Genomic DNA, 16,102 nt, shown 5'->3' with positions numbered 1-16,102 from the left:
AAGAGATCAAGAAGGTGGAGGATTTTAAGTACTTAGGGTCAACAGTCCAGAGCAATAGAGAGTGTGGAAAAGAGGTGAAGAAGTGTGTACAGGCAGGATGGAACAGGTGGAGGAAAGTGTCAGGTGTGATGTGTGATAGAAGAGTTTCAGCTAAAATGAAAGGTGTACAAAACTGTGGTGAGACCAGTGATGTTGTTTGATCTAGAGACAGTGTCACTGAGGAAAAGACAGGAGACAGAGCTGGAGGTAGCAGAGATGAAGATGCTGAGGTTCTCTCTGGGAGTGACCAGGAAGGATAGGATCAGGAATGAGTACATCAGAGGGACAGCTCATGTTAGAGGTTTTGGAGATAAAGTCAGAGAGGCCAGACTGAGATGGTTTGGACATGTCCAGAGGAGAGATAGTGAATATATAGGTAGAAGGATGCTGAGTTTTGAACTGCCAGGCAGGAGGTCTAGAGGAAGACCAAAGAAGAGGTTTATGGATGTAGTGAAAGAGGACATGAAGGTAGTTGGTGTGAGAGAAGAGGATGAAGAAGACAGGGTTAGATACAGGGAACTGATTCGATGTGGCGACCCCTGAAGGGAAAAGCCGAAAAGAGATTATATATCAATGGAGGTCCAACAGTATACTCTAACCATTTCATATACAGGTCCAAATCTCCAAAATATGTCTTCGAAGTTTTTAAAAAAATCTAAAACATCACCTGGCTCACTTATAACACATAGTATACCCTTCTGTTTCAGCACTACCTGGCTGTTTCTGTGGCCTAAATTGCAAATGTAATGAGATTAGTCATTCTTCTTTTAAGACATGAATGTAACTTGCGCTTCACTCGTTTGTGTGTGTGTGTGTGTGTGTGTGTGTGTGTGTGTGTGTGTGTGACAGCAGCGCAAATTCTGAGCACCTGTGTAATTAATTTCTCCTGGAGGAACTGCAAAGGGAACTATGACATCACAGTTGGCTTCAATAGGAAATATTTTGACAGGTGGAGCAACTAAAAGCTTTCAGACCATTTCATGTGGTGACATCTGATTATGTTAACTATTTTGTTAATACTTTTTTTTTTTTTTAAACTTCGGGCAGGTATGTACAAGTACATGAGGTGTGAGAAAATGAGTGGGGAGCATAAAAACATCTAATAAAACCAGGAAACAAAGTTCTCTTTGGCAATTTTCAAAACATGAAGCCAACGATCAGTCCTAGCGGGTACTTGGTCTTGAAGTATTTTACAAATAAACATAATGAGATATTTCATAATACAGAAGTTAAACTGTTGGTGCCACTCAAAGAAAAGTCAGTTGACCTTAAGTCAAAATGATTTATCACCTGAAAGTTGATGTATTTCCGAAGCAAAGTCATATAGTGTCAAAGACAATGTCTTCCCTCCTCGATTTACACTCAATCAGTTTTCAAACTGAAGACAGATGGGACTGAACTTCATCAATTAGGTTCAAAAGCACACAAAAAAGTACAGAATGAATGTCGCTTGAAAACATTTCATTTTCTCTTAAAAAACGTATTGTACATTGTTTCTCAGGAAAGAAGCACACAAATGTTTTACAGCTGTGGTAATGTAATACACAATGGAATTTAAGTGTTGTGGACAAGAGGTCACAGTGGTCTGGAGGCTGTGCAGCTTGCAGTTAAGTCTCTGCAGCTGGTTACAGTTTGAGCTCCAGTCTGGATTCAGATCTTGGGTAAGGCAATTCCACTCAACAGACAGCTTCACTTCACCTTTGGAGGCGTGTAATGGATTCTGCATCTTTCATTGAAAATCTGAAAGATGGACAGCAGAAAAAGGAAACATATAAGATAAAAAGGATTGGTCATTTATATGTCATAATAGGATTTTATGGGCATTTTTATGATCAATATGAACATACCTTCAGACTTCTATCATTGACAACTTCTTCAACATTCAGCTCTGATTGCATGAGCTTTAACTGCAGATGAAGAATAAAAAGCTACATTAGCTAATTTAGTATTATCACTCAAAGTATGAAACCGAATACATGTATAAAAACATATTAACACATTTTGACTCAACTTTGTTAAGAAAAACTACATCAAGGATCTAGTGATTTAAATTACTCATGCCCAGGACGTTGGTAGAGACAAACACAAGGTCAGTGGACCAACCACATGTTACTGCCTTCCAGGTAATCTATCAGGCCTTAGAAGCCCTCTAGTGTTGGAAATGACACTTACTTTGGTCTGCTCCTTTCTCAGCTCTTTGATGAGTGCCAGGTTTTCGCTATCTTTTGCTCGAGCCTCACGCAGGTGTCCCACCACCTCAGATGTTTGGGCTATACACGACTTGATGGCTTTGTCTCTAGTCAGATGAGCTTCCACCATCTATATAACGCATTAGGTTATTAATAAGTATGAATAAGTACACCATTATCTCTACAAGTTCAATCAACAAATTGATTTGCATTTGTATCAACAATTTGAAATTAGAGGGCATTCTACTGGGATTGGATATAGGAGACAAGAAGAGGTTAAGAGACCTGAAAAATTTATACAGACTAATCAGATTTTTTAGATATTATTTATTGAAAAGCTTTTGACCAAACTGCCTCAAAATTTAATTTCAGAGTAGGAGTAATTTCAAGAGTACGAACTAAAAATGTTCATATAAACTTTAATGAATAAAATTTAGTCAGTTACCAAACACTGACTCAAACTAATAATTAAAAAACACACACTAATTTTATAATGGAAACCACTAATAAAATACATTATTGAACATTTACGACACACACAGCTTATAAAACTTAAGAATGTCACACTCACAGATTCATAAAGTTGTTTGCAAGTTTGTGTAGCATCCACTTTGCCTGAGAAGGAGACTGTGGGCACAGTGGTGTTCAGGGAATGGACAATGCGGTCATCTATGGTGCGCATCACCTTCAGCACCTCCTAAAAAACACAGAAGCTCTTTTTACGCTAAAAACCTTGTAATTATTTAAAACAGTAGAATTTTTGTAGTAGAAAGATCATTTTGACACAGTCATTTCATAAGTAGATCGCATGTTAAAAATGTTGAGCACCCCTAATCTAAACATTAGTGGGATAGGATTTTTTCCACCAATTCAAGTTGGAGTCTTCAGAGAAACTGAAAGATGCGCATCTGTAGGGGCTCTACAGAAAAGTGATAAATAATCTTTTATATGCAAAATTTATGCCCAAATGAACAACAAATAGAAAATGAAAAGCTTTGCTCGTTGCTCAAACTGTTTAGACGTTTCTGCATTGAAGCACTCCGCCGCTTTTTTACTATTCCCATGGGATTTTATACACACGGTACAGTGGCTTTTACATAGTGCTTGAGAAATTTATCGGAATAATCACTTGTGAAAAGCAAGACTGTCAGTTAATTTAGCTGGAAGTCTGAGGTACCTCAGGTGACGTTGAATTTTTGACAGATGGCACTTTATCACGATAACCAGATACTTTGATTCTGGTGACTTTTGGATTATAGCTATAAGTATTCTGCGTGTTTTGATTCCCTGTGACCCCTCTGAGTTACTAAACTCGTGTAAAGCAAACAGTGTGAGCACTGGCCACCAGGAGGGTCACAGATTCACGGGCTTTTACAGAAAAATCCAAAATTATATGACTGACGAATGTCGTGTTGTTACGTGCTGCAACTGACTGTTTAAGTATTTAGCCAAAATTACCTGAAACATTGAAAAGTCCTCACAATTCAAAGTTCCACCGGGCGCCGCCATCATTAATGGCTGGGTCCTCTCGAGGCACGAAAGAGGACTGGTCAAAAAGTTGCCTGTATGAAACCCTCCATTATAAGCTTGTTATAAATACCCACGACGTTGTTTGTTTTTTTTATATTTCCAAATTCAGCATCTATGTCTAACGTAATAAAGCACTTCTGGGCTCTGATATAAATCAGTGACATAAGGTTCGAAGAAATCAAGGGTAGTAAAATGTCATTCTATTTTTCACAGTTTTTTTATTTAGCCAACTTTGAAACAGCGTTGTATCGGGTTATCGTCGATTGATCTTCCCAAACCCAACAGTGTACAGCTGAAAGCTGTTATGGGGGTTTATGTTTATAATCAGGCGTCGGCATGGGCTCCTATTCCAGGATGACGAGGTCTTGTTTAGCAGTCCACAGGGTGCGCATCTACTTGACTTTCAGCAGCTGAGTTGAATGGTGTGGTGGGTGCATCGTAGTTTATGTGCTACAAGTCAAAGCATGAATTTTGTCAGATCCCGTCTTTCCATCGGAAACATCTTAGGTTCGTATCTTAAATCAACTTGAGCTTCAGCGTTGCTTTTTGAATCAGGGTATGTTTATAACTTGAACTGAGATATGTAGCAGGCTAATTTAGCTCATAATATACACATCATATACACCTTAATAGATAATACATTTATAAACAGAAGTGTGTGTCATTTAAAAGGTAACGAGCTACAGTCAAACTACATGTAATGTTAGTTCTGTATTGTGAAATTTGTATTTCGTGTACAGGTTGAATCATCCAATAAAAAGCCTAACTAAAATACTTTGACCTCGAAAACTTATTTTATTGTCATACGAATTTTCTTTACACATCTTATTACAAAACGAGACCGCATTCTGGCTCTGTGTTTTTACTTTTTATGTTCGTGTGAAGTATGTTGTTGTTTGTAATTCCTTGTCGTGTATTGTGCTAAATTCTGGAATACTGTACAACAGAAAATGATCCTGTAATTAGTTTTTGATTTGTTGTGTAATTTTATAAACAAAACGGTGGATGTTAATTTTTGGTAGACCAGACAATAATTAGGTCTAATATACTTCTGATTTTTTTCTCTCAACAGGTCAGCGATGCAGACGGGTCACTGAAACATGGAGCCACAGAGGGATGTGCAATAAACCACAGGAGACCAAAGCAGAACCTAACCATGGTATAAATTTTACTTTAACACCACTAGTCTGTGTTCCTGTTACACGAACTGGACAGCCCCAAACCAAAACATCAGCTCAGTTTACCCATTATGTTGTTAAGAGCTAAGATAATTTAATCCTCATAATGAGGCTCTGTCACCATGGAAAAACTACACATAGAATTTGGAATCACATTGGTTTCATAAGAAAGGTTTTCATGACAAACTGTATTTTGCGAATAAGTATTTCAGGATTTAGTTCCATCACTTTTGAACTCAAATATGACACCTAACAAAATCAGCAGTTTCAGATCTGAGCCGATCTTAGTTGTTTTTAATATTGGTTGTTTGCTCACAATTCAAGATTTTCTGGGTGTCCCATGAAATTAAACATTTACCTCCAGATCAGATATTGCAGGGATATCGTCATAATGTTTTGTCAGAAGATTGCAGGCATTGGCCATTAAGCTGGAAGAAAAACAACCTACATTCTTGACTCTATCCTGCTATAGTAAAAAACAAAACAAAAAACCACTTTTAAGAATTCCAGATCAAAATTGTGATCCTGTTTTCCAGCAAATTCAAATGCATTATTCCTTAGGCCATGCCTCTACAAAAATCTGTAAAGTAATCAGAAGCTTAAGAACTTTTTGAAAGATCCTGCTAATAAACAAATTGAATAAAATACATGATTGTTTTGGTAGAGGCACTCTTGTCTGTGAATGTTTTCTTTGTCCCAAAAGGATGAGGGACACAGGAAGTAGCATGAGTCTGGGTTAATAGTGCAAATGGCTCGGGCTTGTGAAACCAAACTTTCCTACATTTACTGTTTGTTTTTTCTTGTTGTTGACTGAGATGGGGTTTTATGGACTTGAACTCTGTTTTGTTCTATCATACAGCTGATCGTGGTTTTAAGTTACCAGGTTACAGACCTTCAAAGATGGACAAGAGGTTTCTGATTTGGACAGGACGCTTTAAGACTGCTGATCAGATACCAACGTTTGTGTCGTAAGTAGGCTCTTCCTGTTTAAATCAGAACTCCCACTCATGTCTGATTTACTTTTTGCATGATTTAATTAAGATACATTGCAAGAACAGAATTAAGTGACTGGATACATTGTGGTGCTGCTTATGGAAAATAATCAGATGTCTGCAGTTCAAGCAAGGCGCCTGTTTGTCGCCATGGTTCCCGAAAACAGGGCGGATCACATCAGACAATCTGCTGCTGTGATAAAAGATGTTATTGTCAAGCATACACACTGCAGACCTCCCACCTTGTGTACTCACAGTCAGCCAAAGCTTGGTACAAAAAAAAAAAGATTTAATTAAAGTTGCTACAGAGACAGGCAGAACCGTGAATAAGTAATTTTTGTCCTTACTGACACCAAATGAAGGAACACAGGTCTTTGAAAGGTGTGCTGAGCTTGTGAACATGAACAAGCACAGGATCAATGTAATGTCCAATTTTGTTTTTTGAAAACTACGTTGGTATAAAGTTTGTTTGTTTACTGCAGGTTTGAGATGATTGATGCTGCCAGAAACAAAATGAGAGTGAGAGTTTGCTACATAATGATGGCTGCCACCGTAGCAGCCTGTATGGTCATGGTCTTCCTGGGTAAACGGGTGAGTGACAATAGACAACACTGGTTAGGTCCATATACTGTATATTTGGACACTGACTCAAGTTGTTGTTTTTTTTACTGTTTAATGAAACATATTTCAAGTACAGTTATAGAATGAACATAACTGCAGCCTCTCAGCTTTCATTTGAGCAAATCCACATTTAAATTGGATGAAGAGTTTAGGAGTTTTGGCTCTTAAAACACGTGACAACCTGTTTTTAAAGGGGCCAGGAGGAATCGGACGATTGACTCAAAAGCCAATTCATTGTCAGGTGTGGGGAATGCCTTTGTTACATCATTACCAATTAAGATTATAAGGCCTGGAGTTGATTTGAGGTGTGGCGCTTTCATTTGGAAGATTTTGATGTGAAGACTGCATACGCTTAAAAGATCTGTCCATGCAACTGAAACAAGCCAATAAGCGTGGCACTGTCCAGGTCTAAACAAAACTGCAGAGGGTTCACTGCATGGTGCAAGCCACTCATGAGCGTCAAAAATAGAAAGGCTAAAAATCAGTCAATCACTTGATGTCAACCCACTTGAGCATTCATTTCAACCATTAAAGACTAAACTTCAGAGAGAGACGGCAACAAACAGAGACTGAAAACCACCACAGTTGGAAGTCTGGCAGAACATTAAAAAGGAGGAAACCCTGCATCCGGTGATGTCCATGAATTCCTGACTTCAGGCTGTCATTGTCAGCAAAGGGTTTTCAAAAAATTATTAGAAATAAACATATTTTCAGTTACTGTATTTAATTTGTCCAAATAGTTTAAGCCCCTGAAATGAAGGGATTTTGTTCCTGCAATCTTTTTGTTCAACCCACTGAATTGAGAGCTGAAAGTTTGCACTTCAACAGTATCATTTACAATTCATTGTGACACTGTACAGAACTAAGATTAGAAAAATTATTTATGGACCTGACTATATTGATGTGCTGTATTTTCTGCTCATAACCATATAAATTGAGGGAAATTCTCCATGTTTTGCATTTCTGCGTGAAGTTCTGTCTTATGAATTGTTCTCCTCATGTCTAAATATTGAAGCTGTTTCTATGTAGTTCAGATATGTGCACCATGTTCAGATCCAACCTCTAATCCGACTCTCTGTCACAGGCTGTTGCCAGAAATGAGACCCTTACAAGTCTGAACATGGAGAAGAAAGCTAGATGGAGGGAGGAAGCTCTGAGAGAGAGGTCAGCTGCTGAAGCCGTGTCTGGCAAGACTCAGTGAAGGAGAAATAGCCCCTGCACAACCGTGTTGACAGTATCAACCCATTTTCTCCATTGATACCGTCATAGCCCTCCAGCGCCATCCTACATAGTGGCCTGAACATATCAGTCGTAGAGTAACACTTTTGTGCCCTGGTGATTATCCTCAACACATTCAGTATATACAGCATCACTATTTTTGATAAAAGGTATCAATTATCTCTCAGTGAATGTATATAACAAACCCTTTGTATTGATTTAATAAACAGCCAAATCATGTTTCTTTAGAAATTTGTTAGAACAAAGCAAATTGTATTTGCTGCTGAGATTTCTGATAAAACCTTCAACACATCTATCCATCCATCCATCCACTTCGGCTTATCCGGGGTCGGGTCGTGGGGGCAGCAGCTTAAGCAGGGAAGCCCAGACTTCCCTCTCCCTAGCTACTTCATCCAGCTCCTCCAGGAGAATCCCAAGGCGTTCCCAGGCCAGCCGGGAGACATAGTCTCTCCAGCGTGTCCTGGGTCGTCCCCGGGGCCTCTTCCCGGTAGGACGTGCCCGCAACACCTCTCCAGGGAGGCATCCAGGAGGCATCCTAACCAGATGCCCGAGCCACCTCATCCTATCCTTTTGATAGGACAGAAACAGAATTGAGCCTGCTCAGCTGATGTAGTAAACTGACTCTTAGTTGTTGGGCTAGGTACTTGAATTTGAGGAAAAATCTCTATAAATTTTTCTTAGATTCAATGGCCTTCTGTAGCCATAATTTATCTGTTCTGATTCTCATGTAATGAGAACAGTTTGACTGATGACATCTGTGTTTGTACATAATAAGCACCACAAACTGTTAGTTCAATAAAGTAATGGTCCTTGTGAATCCCTGTCTGGCTTAATGACCCGATATAGTTTAAACCCAAAGTCTTTTTAAAAATATTGATAGACTTAATGATAGAATATGATTTAAAATATGGGGGGGAACAGTTGTTGACTTGAATGGAACTGTTTATGTAGTAAAATGACAGTTGTTTGATCAAAGCAAATACTTTTCTCGTATTCAAACCACAAGGAAACTAATTCAGTGACACCGCTTTTCATGAAACAGCTTTTATGCAAATGGAAAAATGGAACAGCTGCATAAATTCAATACAACAAATATGTAGCGCTGGTCACCTCTTGCAGAGATTATGATAAAAGTAAGCACTGTAAGGAGGATTTAGCAAACAAACATTCATTTCTGCTAACTAAGGTAATCACCAGTATTTTCAAATTTGAATCTGGATTTTGCATTGAAATGATCTGGAAGGATTTCTGCAGAGTGAAGATTATGGCACAATCAGAAACATGACAGATGCTATCACTAACAAATTGCTTTAAAAAAAAAAAAAAAGACCGTCACACCCAGCAGCTGATAGAGCCAGAGATTTGGCATGATGATCTAAGTGGAAAATACTAAGTTAACAAGTGTTGGATAGACATGTTTTAGACTGCTCACAATTTTCCAGAACACTCTTATCTTGTTTTCAACAAAGTTCTACATTTTATGAGGCAATATGATGAACTGATTGTAATTAGTGTGCTAACAGTTTCAGTCCATAATTTGCTAGAGTCCCTTTGTCAGAAGGGTAAACAGTGAAGTAGATCGTAATCCTTGTCATACCAGGAAGGGACCGAGGATTCAGACCACATCTCTTTACACCTCATTTCCTGAGGAGGTCAGAGCTTTTTTGTTGTCCCAATTAAATTGTCATTGTAAAAACTAAGTACTCTTGCAGAGCAGGTGTCAGTCCTGAACTAAAGTGCTGCAAATCAAATGAAATTATGATAATAAAGATTCCTGCTGGTCTGCTGCTGGACAGATTCCAGAGATAAATAGTCTTTTGTGTTGTCCAAGTCCAATTGTCTCAGTGCGAGGGAAGACTCCAATTCCCATGGTTCCATGGGATTTTTCGCGTCACACCAGAGGTGGCAGGCAGTCTCAAGTCTTCAGAGTAGAGCCTATGCAGGTGGGAAATCCTATTATTGGATAAAGGAATGCATGATAAGAGATCCAGGAGGGAACACAAGCAGCCTGGTTTGCCACTAACCAGCTCCACCCATCAGCAGCACAGTCAAGTTCCTAATTTGTCCATCTGTTGTCACTTATCCCTTGGCTGGAAAAGCAGAGGTGAGGGAAGTCAAACTCCATGTGTTCGGATCATTCAAGTGCCTTTCGTAGAGGTCAGTTGAGTCCTTGGGTTGGCCACATGGCCCTGCTGTGGTCAGTTCAGTCCAAAGACCACAGTCAAACGTGTGGTCAGTGTCTCCTAGTCAGTCCAGTGTTAAGGTGAGATCATTCTTCCTTATGTGCATGTGTGTGGAAGGGGCGGTAAAAATCAGGCCCATGTTTGTCATGTGAGTCATTGTTTTAATCAGACAAGCAATGCATTTGTAATCTGACATGGGATTCCCGATATTATAAAAACATGGACAGGTGCTCTTTGTTTGGGATGGGCTGAGGAAATCCAAAACCTAAGAGGGCGGTGATTGTACATGGACAATCTTGACAGGAAGGTGGGGTTCAGGCGCAGAATAGAGCTCAGCGCAAGACAGAATGATTTGTGAAACCTTCACAAACTGGCTGAGAAGACTGCAGAACTCAACCCACATTAGACGTACGTACACACGTGCTCCCGTAATGTTATTACTTTCATAATCATGTTCATGATTATATCGATCTCTCTGATGATGACGGAAAGGCGGAGGGGAGCAGAGGGTTGTCATAACCCTTGATCGTGGTGGTGGACTGAGAGTGAGAGAAATGAGCAGAGGTGAGAATGTTGGAGCATAGACTGAGGGAGGCATTATAGCTGGAAGCCTTCCATTGGAGCCTCGCACTGCTGGAAGAGGTACTGCTGCTGCTGCAGATCGACGGCAGGAGCCAATGCCGAGTCCTCATCTTCAGTGTTGAAGTAGCGTTCGATCAGGTCGAAGGCTTTCTGGTATATTTCCTGATTCTCATGACCCTGCAGGAATTCCAACTTGTCCAGACCTGAAGAAAAAAAAGGATTGATTTCACATTCATAAATTTTAACATCTGTGCCAAGCATGATTCAAATCAATTTGAGTGTGTGAGTGTGTGTGTGTGTGTGTGTGTGTGACTTGCCATAGGCCTCTTCAATGAGTGCACAATAAGGGTTGATGCCTCCTCCCCTCTTGGCCTCCAGTTCTCCCAAGCGCAGAATGTTCTCCAGGCCGTTTAGAGCCACTTGGACTATTTTGGATTCCATAATTGTGAGCAGGTCACACAGAGGTTTTATACAGCCAAGTTCCACTAGGTGCCTGAAGGTGCAGAACATAAACCAAGTAAACACTGGCTATTTTTAAGTAGTGGTTAAAAAGCACCATCAATAAACCACCCAAAGATAAAACTAAACGTGCTATAGGGTTTAGATGTAATGTTGAATTCGGAACAATATGAAGAATTAGGAACAATATTTCTTTTCCTGTCATTGAGTTGAGACCGTTTTCAGCTGTGCAAAGTATGTTTGACATAATTTTATAGTTTATTTTAACTTTTTTTTTTACATTAAATTTGAGATCCTCAGAGCCACCATGTATGACAGGCCTCACCTAATCTGCTCTGCAGAGCCCCCTGAGGTGGCGTTGGTAATGGCCCAGGCTGCCTCCTTCCTTGTGCGAAACTCTGCTACTTGCAAGATATTGATGAGAGGAGGCAGCAGACCTTCATCCATCACCATCTACACAGATTTTTAAAAATCGCTTTACTTAAAATATAGACTTAAGTCAACTTTACAGACCTTTGTAAAAGCACTTTTCGACTTATTCTGTGGGACACCACACACATTTGCACACACCTGTATTTGTGCTCGGTTCCCTGCAGTGATGTTGGAGATAGTCCAGCACGCTTCCTTCTTGATAGACTCTTTTGGACTACTCAAGAGGTGAAGTATGGACTGCAGTGCTGAACAATTCAAAATAACCTAAGCGATCACACACAATACACAGTCAGAGATATTCACGTGCAACTTTTTAAGTACCTTCCAGTAAGCGAGTATTCAAGCTGCCTTTACCTGTGTCTGTAGATCATCTCCAGTGACTATGTTCCCAACAGCTCGAAGCGCAGGGGATACCACCTTATATTCAGAGTGCCTTAAACAAAGCAGAATTGTGATGGCTTTCTCTCTGCAGTAATGAATCAATGTTGGGTTTTTGCCTATCTTGTGTAGTCAAACTATTCCCTGAGACTGTTCACACAACTCTGATTTCACAGCAGATTTAGTGGCACATATCAAACCTTTCATTGCTCTGAATACATAGCTCTTGGACAACATAAGATTTAAGCCTCACATCAGCAATTCCACCAGCCTGCGGCACACTCCAGAGTCAATGACAGCCTGGATTTTGTCATTGGGGCCATCAGATAAGTAGGAGAGTGCCCAGCATGCATCAGCCAGGATGTCTGTGTCATTAACAAACAGCAGCCAAGACAGCACACTAAGGCTAGGGGACACCTGATGGAAAACAATGGACAAAGAGACATGGTGGAAATTAAGTTATTTGTTTTCAGATAGAAGAGATACAAGGTCTGTTTCATTCTGGATATTAGAAATTGATAAAGCTTGCAACCATGACAAGTGAGATACGATACACTTCAGCCACATTAAATACGAGCTGCTTTCTTTTCAATTTACCTTTGTGAAGTCTGGAGGTGGGTTTTTTCCCCTGCACAGATTTGAGAGTGCCCATACGGCATTCCTCATCATGGTTAAGCGATTCTGCTTGGCCAACAACCTGCACAAGGAGTTTCATCAGGCGTGTTTTTTTCAAGTATTTTTTACTTCCTAAAGTGTAATGAGAACATTTAGGAGGAAAACACTGTCACACTGAGTTGTTACTTACTGCAGCAGGGAAGGCAGAATATTGCAGTCTATGACAAAGTCCCTGCATTCTGTGCTATCTCCTGCAATATTTCCCAAGGCCCACACTGCCTGAAGGAAAAAGCAACACTTCAGCTTAAAGATCGCTGTAGGAAGTTGTTTTTTTCCCCCATTCTAATAATCTCACGTGTAGATATATCGATACAGGCAAAAAAATACGCACAGACACAAACAAGGGCCTGTAGGCATGCAGATAATGGGAGCTGTGCACAGCTCTCATGTGGGAGCACACCACGAGCAACTTGTAAGGGGACAGCGCCTTGCTCAAGGGCACCTAGGCAGTGCTCAGGAGGTGAACTGGCACCTCCCACACTCTGAATTTTTTTGGTCTGAGCTACTGCCACCCAAACATAAATGATAAGAGCATAACAAGTGATAGTAGTTGGAAAATAGTTGGTTCACAGCAGAACGTAAACCACTTGCACAGACAACTGAATCCTCCCTACCTGTTCCTGCACGTCTTCAGAATCTGAGCTGAGCATCTCTATGAAAATGGGTACAGCTCCAGCCTGGATCACCACCCGAGTCTGATGAGACGTACCGGACGCAATGTTGGTCAGTACCCATGCAGCCTCAAACTGAAACAATAAGCAAAATACATTAATACATTACTCATTGGTTAATCTAATTACATTTATTCTATTAATTATGTTCCATTCATTACATCAGCTTCACATGTACCGGTAACTTATTTGAAGTCAACAGCTAGTACAATTTTTATTTCAGAAAACTGAAAGCCTGTCCAGCTTATTCGCCGTCTGCACACCTGCACCATAAGACAAACTGGAAACACACCTGCAATGTGCAGTTTTCTCTCCTCTTCAGGAATTCAACAAAGCGCTCAACCACCCCTGCTGTGGCAATGACTTCATCAATGGGTGGGTTAGGTTCTGTGTGAGTCACACAGTCAAAGTTAACAATATTGCAAAACTTATTAAGTATTTAGTATGGAATAATCTAGATATCACTTTACTAAAATATTTGCCAAGGCATTCAAATGTATAATGTGTACAATTCATGGTTACAAGACTTCAAAATAAATTCCAAGATATTCAAGGTAAATTTATCAAGATAAATTACTGCTGCATCAAAGTTTTTGATAAGAATTTCAAAGAAGAAAACTGCCTGTGTATCAGATTTACTGTTCATATAACAGATGTCTAAAAAAGTATAACCACAGACAGCATTCCCTGAGAGACCTTGTAAAAAGCAGACAATCAAAACACACTTACCTTTCGATAGGAGTTTCCTAAAGCGCTGAGTGCCTATTAGCTGCAGTTCAGGAGAACTGGAGAAGATCATCTGAGTCATATCATCAGAGATCATGCAACCCTGTAGAGTACAGAGTGAGATTTGATTAAACACCGACAAAATAATGTCATAACTAACTTCATGTATATAGTCAATATTTCTCCCCTTACCATTAGTGGGTCCATATTGTTTGCCTGAGACTCCAGGTAGCCACTGTCTGCCATCCCATCATCCTCTGGGGTGCTATAGTCTTCCGCTGTTGCAACATTTCTTCTCTTAAATAGCTGTCATGGAGTAAGATTGGAACAATAATTTTGGTTGAGTTTTGACTCATCACCATGACATTTCGAGGTAGACTGCAGTCTACCATATATCTTCGCAACCGTTGCAGATAGAAAGATGAAACAAAAAGCACATTACTTGGGTGGCAAAGGGGATGAAAATGAGATGATGACCTTGATCATTAGAAAACTAGGTCAAGGTCAAATTTTAACTTCTGTACACTCAGGAACTGGATATGATAGAAAGACGAGGGAGGAGGCCAGAGTAAGACCGCAGATCAAAGCTACTGCTTCGATCTATGAAAGTAGGTCAGGGTAAAATTTTGAATTCAGGGATGTTACAGGATGTTGCAGTCTGTGACTGCATTGGTTGTTTTGTATTTATTTATGCTGTTATGTTTTACAGGGATGTAGAAAGTTGTGACCACAACCTTTAATTGACCTCAAAGATAACTCTCCTCTATAATCATACGTATTGACCCTTGCCCCCACTGCTGCTGTCTTAACTGTGTCCACCACACTCACCTGTTCATCCTTCTTCTGTTTACGGATTTGTAAGCCTTCCTCTTCCCTCCTCCGCCTCATTTCATCTGTGTTGAGGGACTTGTTCTTATAGCTCTTGAGTCGAGCATTGTCCTTACCCTGGCTCATTGTGCAGCCTAAGAAGGAAAAAACGTTTTAATCTCTATTTGAACAGAGTCTCAGTAGTGCGCTTTCACTAGTTCTACGTAATATAGGATCAAAGATCACAGATCCCTGAACTGGATCTTTAATCCTTACATTTTAAAGACCCCTTTATCCCTGTATGTGACTAAGGCGAGCAGTACCAAGCCTATCGGTGAAAAACTCATCTTTTAGTTGCAACTGCAAGAAACCAGGTCTGTAGTTTAAACACGAAACATTACGTCGGGCAGGATTCCTCTCTGTTGTCACAGTTCAACGAACAGGGACATCTAAAGGAACCTGGTTAGCTTTATATGTTTAGACAGCCAAAATAATTAATAAAAAATAAGCCTATCAGTATGTAATGATTTTGGAGGATGCTTCTTTTAATTGATTTCAACAAGGGGTAAAACAATATCGAATCAATAAAGCACCGGTTCACAGGGCAGCGATACTTTCGTAGGATATCTAGCTAATGTCATAGCCGTCGTTACAAGCTAGCTAGCTTTGGGTGGCTAACATTAGCTCTGACGTACAATTTCAACAACAGCACAGTATTTTCTGAATGTTGCTGACGTCAACAGTTAAATCAATTTATATCTATACAATATTGATATACACAGACGAAAAAAAATACAACTAAATACCAAAAACTAACCTGTAAAGATGGGCTCTTAATCCCTTATTTGCTAGGCCACCGTTTGTACGACCGTCGCCGGTAGAATACTGCGCATGCGTAACATTAAGTTTGTACCCACTGGCCCCGCCCACCCACCTTGACGTTGTAAATAACATGGAAATACAGTAACACGTATGTGACGCTGTTCACGTATTTGGGAACGCAAGTGGTCCTAACAACGCTTTTCACGCAACTGCCCAGGGTGTTGGCTCTATTCCAGTGAAAAGATGGAAAATACACGCAGTACACAGCAACACACGGAACCACGCGTTCAATATAAAGTCACCGTGCCGAGGGCAACTTCAAGGAAAGTGTTACTTATCTACGGCAGACGCCTGGAGTGCATGAGGTGTATGTGGGGCTGCTACCAGTGGCCCAGTGGCCGGCAGAGGCTTTAAGGGGACCAGACTTTCGGGCGCCAGCGCTGGCTGACACGTAACATTGTGTGTCACGGCTCTGATCACAACAAAAGACTAATTTTAGAATGGATCAATAAAGTTGAGTTCTTTCTTTCTTTTTCTTCATCTCGGTTTCTTTTAGCACATTCCGTTTTGCATGCTCGA

General features: G+C 40.2%; 3 protein-coding genes across 3 annotated transcripts; 1 reads left to right on the top strand and 2 right to left on the bottom strand.

Annotated features, from left to right (window-relative positions):
* Nucleotides 1-1,307: 1,307 nt before the first annotated feature.
* Nucleotides 1,308-3,760, bottom strand: mix23 (mitochondrial matrix import factor 23). Its single transcript, XM_068304248.1, has 5 exons — nt 3,687-3,760; nt 2,800-2,925; nt 2,212-2,358; nt 1,887-1,946; nt 1,308-1,779 (listed from the first exon to the last, which is right to left on the bottom strand). Exons 1-5 carry the CDS (start codon nt 3,738-3,740, stop codon nt 1,729-1,731), a joined length of 438 nt encoding a protein of 145 aa, XP_068160349.1. The 5' UTR covers nt 3,741-3,760; the 3' UTR covers nt 1,308-1,728.
* A 362-nt stretch (nt 3,761-4,122) lies between these two features.
* fam162a (family with sequence similarity 162 member A) lies at nt 4,123-8,605 on the top strand. The gene is made up of 5 exons (XM_068343740.1): nt 4,123-4,265; nt 4,831-4,917; nt 5,796-5,904; nt 6,411-6,519; nt 7,634-8,605. Exons 1-5 carry the CDS (start codon nt 4,178-4,180, stop codon nt 7,748-7,750), a joined length of 510 nt encoding a protein of 169 aa, XP_068199841.1. The 5' UTR covers nt 4,123-4,177; the 3' UTR covers nt 7,751-8,605.
* Nucleotides 8,606-8,816: 211 nt separating this feature from the next.
* kpna1 (karyopherin alpha 1 (importin alpha 5)) lies at nt 8,817-15,614 on the bottom strand. The gene is made up of 14 exons (XM_068343738.1): nt 15,519-15,614; nt 14,723-14,856; nt 14,087-14,200; nt 13,898-13,997; nt 13,461-13,555; nt 13,112-13,243; nt 12,628-12,716; nt 12,420-12,519; nt 12,076-12,239; nt 11,799-11,877; nt 11,583-11,708; nt 11,338-11,465; nt 10,871-11,046; nt 8,817-10,756 (listed from the first exon to the last, which is right to left on the bottom strand). The coding sequence occupies exons 2-14, from the start codon at nt 14,846-14,848 to the stop codon at nt 10,569-10,571; spliced, it is 1,617 nt and encodes a 538-aa protein (XP_068199839.1). The 5' UTR covers nt 14,849-14,856; nt 15,519-15,614; the 3' UTR covers nt 8,817-10,568.
* Nucleotides 15,615-16,102: the final 488 nt, after the last annotated feature.

The sequence above is a fragment of the Antennarius striatus genome, chromosome 20, assembly GCF_040054535.1.
Source record: "Antennarius striatus isolate MH-2024 chromosome 20, ASM4005453v1, whole genome shotgun sequence".
In the NCBI taxonomy this organism is placed as follows: Eukaryota; Metazoa; Chordata; class Actinopteri; order Lophiiformes; family Antennariidae; genus Antennarius; species Antennarius striatus.
The sequence above is the reverse complement of the archived record's forward strand: the minus strand, read 5'-3'. Positions and strand labels throughout refer to the sequence as shown.

Bases quoted from the DNA above. Each gene is read 5' to 3' on its own strand.
- mix23 (XM_068304248.1), bottom strand. From the start codon at position 3,740: ATGATGGCGGCGCCCGGTGGAACTTTGAATTGTGAGGACTTTTCAATG. The intron at 2,359-2,799 runs GTGAGTGTGACA...TGCGTTATATAG, and splicing joins GCAAACAACTTTATGAATCT to ATGGTGGAAGCTCATCTGAC. The intron at 1,947-2,211 runs GTAAGTGTCATT...CTTCATCTGCAG, and splicing joins TGAGAAAGGAGCAGACCAAA to TTAAAGCTCATGCAATCAGA.
- fam162a (XM_068343740.1), top strand. From the start codon at position 4,178: ATGGTGTGGTGGGTGCATCGTAGTTTATGTGCTACAAGTCAAAGCATG. The intron at 5,905-6,410 runs GTAAGTAGGCTC...TGTTTACTGCAG, and splicing joins CAGATACCAACGTTTGTGTC to GTTTGAGATGATTGATGCTG. The intron at 6,520-7,633 runs GTGAGTGACAAT...TCTCTGTCACAG, and splicing joins TGGTCTTCCTGGGTAAACGG to GCTGTTGCCAGAAATGAGAC.
- kpna1 (XM_068343738.1), bottom strand. From the start codon at position 14,848: ATGAGCCAGGGTAAGGACAATGCTCGACTCAAGAGCTATAAGAACAAG. The intron at 14,201-14,722 runs GTGAGTGTGGTG...ACTCCATGACAG, and splicing joins AACAGAAGAAGGATGAACAG to CTATTTAAGAGAAGAAATGT. The intron at 13,556-13,897 runs GTAAGTGTGTTT...TGACTCACACAG, and splicing joins TAGGAAACTCCTATCGAAAG to AACCTAACCCACCCATTGAT.